A 12,935-nucleotide genomic window follows, 5' to 3' on the forward strand; every position below is an offset into this window, starting at 1 on the left:
TCAAAGAGGGTGGGTTTTGTCTCAGTGAGAAACCTCCATGGAATCACAGTTCCCACCATGCCATGAAAAACAAATCATCCCCTTTGAGTATCATCTAAAATGGCATGTTTTGATTTGAAGATGAGCAATCTCCATCGAGTAGGAGTTCACTTACATCTACAGGTGAAGGTTAATAAAAATTCTATCTCTGGTCTATAACAAAGCCCTGACATCTGCTTGCTGTTTTCTTCTAACTCCCTGACTCATTTGCAAGTGGTCTGGAAATGGGCTGACTCAGGGTTGCATTGGGTTGTTACAACACAGGCTATCAAAACACCATGTGGAGTACTACACTGGCTTGCATCGGTTACTAAATATTTTATCTGAAATACTGCAAAACTTTTTGGAGACTTAGCTAGATAAAAAAAAAAAAAAAAAAAAAAAAATTCAACTGCTCGGTCTAAATTCAGTGCCACTCCTTTGATGAGAGCAAATTCAGTCATCTTGTAGGAAATGTGAAAATTCCTACTACACTTTCTGGCTGTGTTTTGTGCTTCATTCGAGGACTTTTGCATCTGCTCTTGCATCAAAGGTCTGTGTGAGGTATTATTAGCTAAAACAGAGCTTTTGCAGTGTTTTGAGGCTCATCTATCTCCTCTGCACAAGAAATGAAACAAATAGATTATGTTTAAGCATCACTGATCCTCATAACTCATTTTTTTCCAAGTTAAGTAAATGGTTTGTAAAAAGCTTCTTGAAACTGCGCTGGAAACTCTGAATTGACTGACGGTGAAGGAACACAGACTAGAGGGAGACACCTGAGAGGACAGAACATGGATTTTTTTTGAATGTGCACCAAAGGTATGTCCCCATCATTGCTTCTGACCAAGGAGACATTTTTTAAGAAATTAATACTTTTCAAGGTGGAAATTAGCTTATATCTGAGCTACTGCTATCATTCTGTGGAGCACTTTGTCCTGTAACAGGAGGCAAAACCTTCACAAGTTAGGCCATCTCTGAAGGTAATATGTCAAACCTGAGCATTTAATTCTTTTGCCTTTGCCTTGGAAAGAAGTACACATGCAATCAGAAATGGTGTCTGAGCAGATGGGCAGTGTGAATGGAAGCAGTGCGATCATTTGCAACTGCGTGAGAATACTTGGTCAGAAGTGTGATGGGTGGATACCTTTTGGGGCACTCAGACAGGATTTATAGGCTTTGTTCATGGCAATAAGTGTATATACATGTATGTATATATATGTAGAGAGAAAGAGAGAGGGGTATCAAAAAATTATAATATAATAAAGATGTGTTAAAGGCATTCTTCCAGCCTGTGTTGCTGAAAGAATGAAGGAAACTAAGTTTTCAAACAGGAAGCAAATGCGTGATTTTCAGAATAATGATTAAAGAAATTTTGTGGGTTGAAAACATCTTTGAGGATTTGAACAGCTTAAACCTTCCAGTGCCTTCAAAGGTGCTCTCGTATCTACTTGGTTATATTTAGTTTTCTCTATCTTTTTGAAAGCCCGTAAGACAGCTTGGTGTTGTGTCTCCCTTGGCTTTCCCAGGTGCAATAAGTGGTACTGGCAACTTAACTGCACAGCCAGTGCTAAGGAAATGGAAGCCTATTATTCTTTTTCATTCTTTTAAGCTGTAGTGATTAAATTTAAACAAAATAGTTCATCTTTCCTTGCACTAAAAAGGAAATTTCTCTTAGCAACAATTTTTTTATTATTATTTATCTATTTATTTACTTTGCTCAGATGAGAAATTCCTTACCTGATTTATAATTTACAGTTTGGGGCATTATGGGAAATTCTTTTACAGAAGATATAGAGTGAGAAAGAGGGAGGGAGCGGGTAAACATCAAGTAAATTTAAGCCTGGCCTGGTAAATCCGGGTCAGGTGGTCACCAAGGGAATAGCTTTGAAACTAAATAAAGGAACTCTTTTTGGTGTGAGTAGATGAAAAGAGTGAAAAGGGGTGAATGTCATTTACCCAGCTGAGTTCAGTTATCTCACTGTGTACAGTGTATGTCACAAATACAATAGAAATAACGGATAACAGTAATAATCGTAGGTAACAGATGGGAGATCTTGATATGTTTACTAGTGTTATAATGAATGTTTACAGAGGAAAGAATTGCAGATCTATATATTCTGCTTGGTCACTTAGTTAGCAGGTCTGCTTCTCTGCATCACATTCTGACGCCACTGTTGGCCTGGGAATTGCCGCTCAATACGGTTAAAACTAATGATTCCCTGCATCTCAACCATCTAGCCTAAGGGGACTTGTTCCTTCCAATAATTATCGTCAGGGAGCACGTGAAAACTCTCTGGAGGGCATGCCTGCGACAGGAGGATCTTCTTGATAAATTTTGCAGGCAAGACCAGTGTAGAACAAAGGCAGATATCCAGACATGTCCCTGAGAGCAGGTGGTCTCCCAGGCAGTGTGCATGGGCTTACAACCCCCAGTGGCTGCTCTGGTGGCATCCCTGGTGCCATTCCTCTGCTGAGAGGAGAGTCAGAGAAAGCACAGGAATAGAGTGAAAGAGCAAACATTTACAAAGGCGACACTCAAAAGCTGGTTTGGACCTTCATGCCTGGTAGATATTTACTGTCAGTCTTCCTCCTCATTTATTTTGTGGTAGCACCTGGAAACCTTCAACAGTGAAATGGGCCCATGTGAGATGGGCACTGGGTAGAGGCTGTGCACAAACCCAGCTCTTGTCCCAGGGAGCTCACAGCCTAAAAGGAAAGAGGGTAAGATAAGAGGGGAAATGGTGAGTTAAAGAGATGAAGACAGTTTGGGTGAAAAAAATCAAAGCCATCCTTTGGTTGTGGGACACCTGTTTTCCAAGTCACTTGTGTAACTGCCACTGGCCATGACGGGAGGAGCAATCAGCCATTAGATTGCTTCAGATGCCTTTTTTCTTTCCTGTTTCTCTCCCCAGCGAGCGCTTTTGATGTTATGATCAAATCAAGTGAGTACCTGAGCGACCTGCTGGACCAAGCCTCCTTTCATTTCTTTGTGACGGCACGGATCAATGAAACGGGGAAGATTCTGGCTATGCAGAAGGCAACAGTCCTGGAAATTCCCACCCTGCGGATCAAGGTAGCTCAGGCCTGTGCTGGAGGGGAGTGACCTTCATGACGTGCAGGCTGTTCTGGCCAAGGCTGTCACATTGACTTCTAGGATGGAGGGGTGTATGTGTGCGTGTGTGCACGTTAGACCTTCAGTCTAACGTGGCCCTTATAAAGCCGTGGCTGACTGGAGTGTACAGGGGTGTATAGGTGTGTTATAGATGGTACTGAGTATCCCTACATTGAAGTCTGAGGCTGACTGCATCTCCAGTAGTAGAGAGCTGAAGTGATCTCAGTGGAGGAAGGAGGGGAAAGGATCTGAGAAAGCTGGAGAAACTCAAAGGGTAAGAGTGATGGCTCACTCAAGTCCATAACTACTTCAGAAGTCCATTATACTTAAATCAAGACAGCACAGAGGCCTCTTACTGAAGAATGAAGGGCACTGCTATTGAATTTTCTTGGAAAACTCCTGCAGGTGTTGTGTAAAGTTTCTCCAAACTTGTATTGGGCAGCACCAGTTTGAGACAACTTGAATGATTTTAGTGCTTTGTTGCCACTCTGTCAATGTTCTGTCAGTGGAGTTCCTTGCAAGTTCAGGCATCTCTGCAGATGGTGGCGTGGTACCTATGAAAATGCAGAAGTGTAATGTTTGTGATAGGACAAGGACCCTATACCATATGGCAAAGGCAGGGCTGAGATTGAGAGCTCTCAATTCATAACTGGGCATCCAAATAAATTGCCTCATTTTCAAAAGCACTGAGCCTTCATCTGCTTTGAATGATGTCATTTGGATCTGCTTTTTTCCTGGTACTAAAAAAAAAAAAAAAAATAAAAATCGGAACACCTGTTCAGGAAGCTTTATGTACACAGGAACGCAGCTTCCTAAAATTCAGGACCTTGAAAGAAATCCAAGTTTACAGACCTTTCTCCGCCCTGTATATTTATTTGCACCCATGTTCAGGATTCCGTATAATATTTTATGTAGTACCTGCAGCCTTCTGCAGAAAATGCTTTCTAAAAAACATAGATCAAAACTACAGTGAAATCTGCAAAAGAATGCACTCAATTTAATGGTCTGCAGAAATGTCATGGTGATCTAATCAGATTATTGGTATTTTCAAACAAAATATTTCTGATTTACTGAGCATTCTAGAGGAGGCAAACAAGACACACAAACTCTACTACAAATACCTGTCTTCAGTAACCAAATTTTAAAAGCAGAGAGTTCTTTCCATTCAATACTTAAAACAGAATGTCTTATACAACATCCCCAGTTGCAGGTTCAAAATACTTTGTCCTCCCTGCTGTTATGAAGGAAGAATGTTTATTATATAGGATAAGTTCTTGTTTAATAACCATGTTTTCTGGTAAAACTGAGTTTGTCTCCTCTCTGCTTCTTTGTGATGTGTAAAAATAGGCTGAAATTTTAATAGTTGTTTTTTTTAAGTGTATGTATATATACCTACGTATTTATATAGGAAACTTTGTTTTATTTCTTTTTAAGAAATTTGAGGAAGCTTATCTCCCTAGTTTTTTTGTCAGATTTCTTCACTGAATGCGACTGGCAGACTTGAGTTCTTAATGTGAGAGTAAGAGAAAAGAATGAAAAAACTTATTTCTCCTCATGTCTTTGGATACACCTTTGATCTTACTCTGTTGGTCTAAGGAGACTATCAGAGCTAACAGTTGACAAAATTACACCATATTCTAATTTAGCTTGAGACTAGGTTACAAAAATAGGCTCAGCAAATATAATGCATATCATGGTCTCAGTTGCATGTGTAGAAGTTCAGGATAATTTTGAATCCTCCCATGTAACAGTGATCTTAAATGGACAAGTGGAATAAGGAGGACATAAGACCTCTAAGTGGGCTAGGAATTCTGAAAATACCACTGGTGTCTTTTTGTAAATTCAAGTGTCCAAAAGCTGTTGAGAACTTGGCTGTGGGCATCTCGTCCTTTACTCCAGTCAATATATCTGTATTTGGTGCAGAGTGGTCCCTGAGATCAGAGTCTTTCCAGCTTTTTGCAACTGTCTTACTCTGTAAAAATTTTCAGTAGGTCTGCAGACCCCAGAAGAACACCTTAAATTTATTGACGAGGTACTTGTTTTTCTTACTTACCTTCCCTACGACCTTTTAAAGTAGTCCATGGAGCAGCTGGGATCTGCAACCCATAAGTTGAAAACCCTTGCCTGAGCCTTTTATATTCTGTGAGAACTATTGTGTTTCTAGGAGGAAAAAAAAAAAATAAAAAAAATAAAAAGGAAAAAGTACCCAAGCATGTAGAATTTGTTTAAAAACACATTCACTTGGTGTTTTCCAGGTGGCTGTACTGCCAGCGCTGATGTGAAGGAACAGACAGATCCTTTCACCTGTGTACTGTAATACACATGGAAATCAATGCAATCCCTGTTCATTAGTCTTGCAGTTTAACATTTTTCAGTGCAAAATGTATTGCTTTTTTGCTATGTAAGGTTTTTGGAGGACAACTGGCTCTCAGATCTTTGCATGTGCAGGGTTAGAAAACCTTCAGAGCACAAGAGGTGGTTGCAAGGCAGGGCGAAGATGGGCACAACCCTTTTGAGGGGTGCAAGCAATGCGACCTGCTTTTTCTGATTTAGGGTAATAAGACCTGCCTTTCTCTTCTAGAGCTTATGTCCGGAGCAGGCCATCCACTTCAGTGCTGGTAGGGAGCCTGGAAAGGGGGGCAAAGTCTGGGAGAGAGGCCCCCTCAGCTGGACACTCAGCTCCAGGACTGTGCATGCAGATTTCCACTTTTCCTATGGAAATTAGGGTCTGCCTCTTGACCTGCCATGGGGCTTGAGGGAAAATTGCAATGGATAGAAAAATCTGCAGTAGTACTCATGGGCCCATCCAACAATACTTTTCTGGCTAAGTTTTCTCTGCCTCATGCTATTTTGCTGTGTGCTCCATTCCACCTCCTCTCCTTCCTTGCAAGTACTGTGTGTTTAACTCCACAGATTTCACCATGGGGCATTTTATTATTATCAGCTTGTGGAGCATTGTCTTTTCCTTGTCTTGCAGACCCAAGGTGAGATGGTAGCTGGCAAAGAAATGTCTGTGACTGTGGAATTCACCAATCCCCTGAAACAAACCCTGGAGAATGTCACACTCCGTCTTGAGGGACCTGGCGTGCTGAGAACGATGAAAAAGGAGTTCAGGTAGGGAAGAAGAAAACACAACAGCACAACTAGCTGGGAGTTTGCCCCCTGCTTGCTCACAGGAGAAAGCTCAGAGGACACAGTTAACTAATGCTGTGCTGAGTGATTCAGTTCAGACACTCCCTCCTTACTTTAAAATTCAATGCACAGGGGACCTAGAGGTCTCAATAGTCAGGAGTCAGGCTGTCCAGAGAGTCTGTGCAGAGAGACTATGACAGTGTTTAATCTGTTCAGTACCAGTGCTGGAGGAAGGGGTTGTGGTTGTGGGTAGTTGCTAATGCAGCCTGAGTTTACTTTTTCACTGTATTACATTATTTTTAGCTCTTGACAATAGCACCTGTAAGCCGCTATCACAGAAAGACAGATTTATCCTACACATGAAGTGTTTACTGACACTCACTCAGTATGTGCAAATCAAGTCCTGTGCTGGTTTTAAAAAAGGGCTTTTCTCCACTTGTGTTAATCACAATTATACAAGACATTCAGATACCTCAGATGATCTTTGCAAGCTTATGCCAAGACACGAAACACGTGTCGGATGCAGCAGAGCCTGCTGGGATGGCTGCAGCATGTCTATGAGCACACAGGTCATCCCAGCAGCACCGCTGCAGAGGGCTGCCCTGGCACAGGGTGGTGGTTCCAACACAGGGTGCTCCCAAGCCTCAGGAAAGGAAAGTCCATCAGCCACCTTCATTGTGCTCAGAGTTGCATCTCACGCTGAGTGATACCCATACACTAAGCAAGTTGTTTTCTAAACCCTCTTTCCATTTGAGTTCAGTGTTATAAACTCAGTATTAGCCAGCTCCATGATATATAACTGAGATCTGTGGAAAATTTTGCAGCTGTTACTTAGTCTTGGGCAGCCAAAGCAATGTTATCTATCATTACCTGCACTGATGGTCCCCAGGTGTGTGCAAAAGGAGTTTGAAAAATTGCCTGTGCTTCAGCAGCTGCGTAAATTGTCAGCATTATCTGCAGCCAGTAAGGGAGGTCTGAGCCTGACTGCACCTGGGCCAGGGATAAAAAGATCAAAACCAGTCTCCAAAGTGGGGCTGGATAGAAAAATGACTGTGAAAGGGCATCATACTGTGCTTGCTTTGTGCACATGGTTTGTCACAGATGCTGCTGAACACGACTCAGCACGGTCCACACGAGTTACACAAGTTGCAGCAATAGCCCTCGTTGCTGCCCAGCTGTGCCAGCCTTCCCTGTTGTTCTGCATCCTTCTCAATCCAAAAGCTGCTGTGGGCCAGCTCCAGCCTTCAAGGATGCGGAAGTTGCCAGGTGCATCAAAGGCACAGGAGTTAGGGAGAAAAATGATTCATAGAACAGATGTGATTTTCCTTCAAGTCACCATGTTTTCCCCTTTTCAGTAGTGCCCTTGCCATAATTTCAAATGGAAATGGATCCGCTTAGTCATTTTAAGATTGAACTTCTATGAGATGAATGAAGGCTGCAGGTTATACACACAGAGGACAGAGCAGGGGGGCAGTTGTAGTTTATTTAAATAATAATCACATTTGCCTCCATGCATTCAAAGTGATAAATGGCTGAGTGTGGTGATGGCTCAGCATATTACGCAGAACCATTCGTCACTGAATTCTCTCCTGGAAAATCAGATTAGGGTGGCTTTACTCCATTTGCAAAGAGGATTAAACTCATTCTAGGCTTTCCCCACTCTTTCACTGCTTCCCTGTCCATCAGGGACTGTCATATATGGGATGTGTCTTTGCAATTCTTTGTGGGGATGAGAATTTTGACCTCCCTGGATTTTTAGGGTAGCTTTTCTGTGTCACTTGGGTGACTCCACAAAAGAGCTGTGTGTGATCCAGCTGATGCAACATTATTCCGGGAATGAAATGGCTTGAGGTCTTCAGTCTTGATCATTTATAAAGACTATATATATGGTGATATTTAGCTATTAGCCTCAGATAGAGGAGCATGACTTATGGAAAAGCCTTTGGCAGCAGCAGTTCCTACATGGGGCATAGACTTTGTATGACAAATGAGAATTAACCTGGCAGTGATGGATAGCATTAAAAGGATTTTAACCAAACATGTATTCACACTGGCATGTAAGTCATTTTGAGTATTTCTAGATGTCAAAGTTCAGCTAGTATTAGCATTTGTAGAGAGAAGCAAATTGGTTTTGAAGTAGGGCAGTACAGAAACAGGAAAAACTGTGTTGTGCTTTCCAGCACATCCTTTGTCTCCCTGCACACACACATATAGATATAAGTACATATATACATGCAGAGATGATAGTCCTGTAAATTAGCAATGGTAGTGCTACCCTCTCTCAGTGAGACACTGTGAAGATGTGGTCTGGAAACCTTCATCCTTAGAGAATCTGGCTCCCAAGTACTCAAGAAAGTAGACCAAACCTTACTGCTCAGCAAATCGGTATAATATCCTCTTCACTTTCCATACAGAGAATCCCTTGCAGAACATTCCCGTAAACTCTAAATTTAAAAAGGTATTTAACCTTGTGCAGCAATTGAAGTCATTGCTTTCTCATACTACCGTTTGAGTGGGCATTTCATGGAGCAGGCAGGTCAGCTGAGGGGAGCAGCAAGTCTCTCATTAAGAACAAAGATAAAAAGAGATAAAACACTTGCTGGAAGTGGTCTGCACATGCTCACACTGAAAATATGATCTTCCTCTACTTTTCCTTTTCTAAAACTGGGTACGTGCCCCAGGGTCCCTATGACTATGTATGCAAAATGCAGTGCTAGCCTAAGCTAACTTCTAAGAAGCTAAAATATCTAATTTCAGCAGGGGCAGACTTGCACTGAAACAAATATTCAGGTGAGAGGATCCCAGGTTATCTCATTTAGAGCTAATTAAGGTTTCTTGTAGCAACTTGTGCTAAGCCTGGCCAGCCACTTCTGTCCTAACCTTGTCATAGGACATGGCATCTGAGAACCAAATCTTACCAGATGATAATTTGAAACAGTGACTAAAGTTTAGGCTTACTTTACTCTCAGTTTATTTAGTTGTTTGCAGAATACCATAGCCATGTGAGATGAGAACACTGGCTAAATTCATAATCGACTTACTTAATGCTGAGGAAAAGAACATTCAGTTTTATAAATAGAGTTCCACTATGCTACCTTGTCCTTTGGTTCCTTTGGAGAAGCTGTATCCTGACATCCCCCAAACATAATCAATCAGTATCTGCCTTCAAAATCTGCACATAGAACATAGTGAAAGCACTAAGAAAACACAGAAACCCAATACTTGAGGCTCTCTGTGAATCTTGATTGTAGCAGAAATTGAAAAATCAAAAGCAGCACAGAATATATTTGCTTTATAGTATGAGTTATCAAGAGTCATACATGACGTAAAAGAGTAACTGCTAACAGTAGGAGTCCCAAGAACACTTTGACTTATTTGTATGGACATGAAGAAGTAATTTGAAGTGACCAGTGAGGAGATCTGCTGATGTTGTAACTGTGACAGGATGGTTCAGGATAGGAGCTGGTGGAGGGTCTCAGCACCTCATCAGCACTGCATCAGGTTTGCATGGGAATTCCCTAGACATTTCACAACAAGAACTTACTTAACCATTTAAGCAATCACCAACAGGCTACAGGCTATGATAAACACGTAAAATGGAATTATAAAGTAGAACAAATATGTGCTAGCTATATAGAAGGTCATTCGGAAAGTGATTGTGGGAGGAAGTGACAGGAGACAGAAGAAAATAGATTCATTTCAGAAATTAAAATTAGCCTGGAGGAAAGGCTAGAAAAGGCTTTGGCAGAGTCAGTTCTATGAGGTACAGAAGATGGAGGGAATAATTTATAGGACACTTATGAGAATGAGTGAAACATAAGAAATTTGAGGTGTGTTATACTGCCCACATTCAGTTTCTCCAGTTGTGGGTCAGGTTGAGAGCATCGGCTGACTGATCCTGATATTGTTACTTTTCTTCTTCCTTACAGGCAAATCCCAATGAACTCTACCTTGATCTGGGAAGTAAAATGCATCCCAAAAGTACCAGGGTTACGAAAGCTGATTGCAAGCCTAAATTGTGATGCTTTGAGGCACGTGTATGGTGAGCTGAACGTCCAGATTCAGAAACCATGAACAAAGGTCCTGCCTTCATTTCTCATTTAACTATATTGCAAAATATCACATTAGGGAGGGGGAAAAAAAAAAAAAAAGTGGAAAGCTACTCATCATTAATTTGGTCATCCTTGTACTGAACAAAATTTGATAAAGAAAGGTAATTGGTAAGATTAGGGAGAACTTGAAAAGGCATCTGGATAGTGAATGATTTAAAATTAGATACATGTAGTTAAAGGCAATTCTAGGCCATATTATTCCTATAGTTCACTTGTATTTATGGTCTTTTGCATTAGTGCTGCAAGGGAATCTGAAAAGCTCCATTCACCATAGTCTGAACTTTAGTTTTAATTAAGGTCTGATATTTCACCGAAAAGGAAAAAGAAAAAAAAAAAGCCCAGTGTCATAAATTCTTAGACTGAATTACACAACCCTGTGTTAGATCATTCAGGCTGCAGTAAAAACAGGTATTTCTAGCTAAATGGACTACTTCATCTCACAGTGTTATAATTTTCCAGTTCATAGAGAGCTCACTTTGCTGGAAGCATGTCTCAGGATGTGTTATCTCCAGAATATTCCCAGTTCTTTTTTTCCTCTTGCTGCTTCCCTATGCCTTTTTTTTTTTTTTAACCCTTTCACATGCGCAAGCACCCACACATACTCACTCCTGTATTTCATATGCTCATCCACAGTGTTGATACACTGTTTTTCTCCTTTGCTTGATGAAAGTCCAGAGTTTTACATGCCCTTGCTCAGAGTTCATCACACCAAACTTGCATTTCCTGGTCACATCTCATGAGTTTGGTGTGGTCCAGCTTCATCCTTTTCTGCCTTCTCTTCTGAACCTGCCTTGTAGCCTCGTTTCCCGCAGGTGTGTTTGTTGGAGGGTTCACTGCCCCAAAGCAGTCCAGGCTTTCCTGGCTGATCAATGGGGTGAAGGAGAGAGAAGCAGAAGGGGCAACTTGAGGGTCTTGAGAGTCAGAAACTCAACAAGCTGGGCCAGCATCCTGCCTTTCTCACAGCAAATTCCTCTGTGAGGTGCAACTGAGCCTCCCAAGGCATTGCTCCTCTGAGGACCTTCTGGCTCAGAGGTCACCCTGAATCTGTGGTTCCCATTAGTCTTCTGTGCAGAATACCGCTCCATCCTAAGCCATGTACCCCATCATGCTAGAGCAGCAGAGCGTATGTGTGTGTATGAATTTCTCACGTCCCCTGAAATCCTTCTCAGGATCTTTTCCCATAAGGCAAGGACGCACATGCCACAAGCTGTGGTAATTCCTCTCCACTGGCTATAGTGTGTAAGCACATGTCCCATACTAACAGCCCAGGTGAGCTAACTGAGCTTCCGAAGAAGTTAAAAGGAGCCTCATGCTCATTAAGCACTGGGGCTTTATTATGCTGTGTATGGTTGTGTCATTTTGTGGTTTTATTGGTGAGAAAACAAGGGAGGTGACTTACTTTCTGCTCCTCTTCTTGCCACACGTTGGTTCTTGCAAAACCTGTGACCAGCTGTTAAAAATAAGAAAGTCCTGGGAGGAGAGAAATACAGGCTACTGTTTTGCTGAAGTATATGGAACAAAGCAAAGATTCATACCACCTCATATGCTCAATGAATAGCCCTGGATCCAGGAACAGGAGACTTTTGGGGGCTTTCACTTCAGGCATGGACACACACTCATTTTGTACAGCTTATGTGACCACATTAGAAACTCCGCATGTCAAAGTCTCCCATATAAGTCCTCTGGGGTACAAGGAACTGAGCAATGTGTTGCAAATGCAAGGTGAGAATCTCTGTTAAGTAATTAAGCACTCCCACCAGAGCCTACATCTTCTAATAAAATTATCCGTTTTTTGCTCCTGCATATAAACCTGCTTTCCGTTCCAGACTTCTTATAACTATAGTGTAATAAGAATTTAAAATAAAGCACGTCTGATTTCACTTGTGTCTTTTGTTCTGTATTTTGATTTACTTCTTTATAGTAGTGCTATTGGCACCACTCCCTGCATCTTAATTGTAAAAGTTAAAAGATTTGCTTCAGAGCCATGCTTATAAAGCTGCCTTTTTTGGGGGGCTAAGGAGGAAATCCTATCTTTATCTAAATTAACTAAAAAACAAACAAAAAAATTGCCTTTGTTTTTCTTTCTGTTTTAACAACTGACTACCCAACGCATTGGAAAAGGTGACAATTTCCAGAGCACATCACAGTGCCAGCAAAGAGAATCCCCAGATTCGCCTGGAAATGGTTTTAACATGTCAGAGCCCATTAAGTGACTAGTATGCTCCTAATGAAATCTTACCTACCTCCTTTTTCTAAAGTATGCTTCTCAGCAAAATATTTCAAGGCATTTTACTAACAGTCATTAAGCTGAATGCTGTTCATGAGGAGACAGGAAGTATTTTGAGAGTTGACAGAGGGGTATACTGAAGCAAAGAGAAGTTCAATGATGACTGTGAATGTGGCCTGGGAATAGAGGCCAAGGATGTCAACAGCCCTTGGCATTAGCAGCCAGGGTGCTCTGTACAGAGCTGCTCATCAAACAAACAAACAAACAAACAAAAAACAAAACAACCCACAAACCACCAGCAACAAAAACAAACCAAAACCAAACCAAAACA

General features: G+C 41.5%; 1 protein-coding gene across 2 annotated transcripts in view; it reads left to right on the forward strand.

Moving 5' to 3' along the window:
- The window catches only part of F13A1 (coagulation factor XIII A chain), a 61,405-nt gene extending 49,148 nt beyond the window's left edge, over positions 1-12,257 (forward strand). For both annotated transcript variants that reach the window (XM_021301335.2, XM_065052470.1), the window contains 3 exons: positions 2,934-3,094; positions 6,111-6,247; positions 10,195-12,257. In XM_021301335.2, the coding sequence (XP_021157010.2) occupies positions 2,934-3,094; positions 6,111-6,247; positions 10,195-10,339 (443 nt within the window). In that variant the 3' untranslated portion in view covers positions 10,340-12,257. The remainder of the gene's footprint in view (positions 1-2,933; positions 3,095-6,110; positions 6,248-10,194) is intronic.
- The last annotated feature ends 678 nt before the right edge of the window (positions 12,258-12,935 follow it).

This window comes from Columba livia, chromosome 2 (assembly GCF_036013475.1).
Source record: "Columba livia isolate bColLiv1 breed racing homer chromosome 2, bColLiv1.pat.W.v2, whole genome shotgun sequence".
NCBI classification, from domain to species: domain Eukaryota; kingdom Metazoa; phylum Chordata; class Aves; order Columbiformes; family Columbidae; genus Columba; species Columba livia.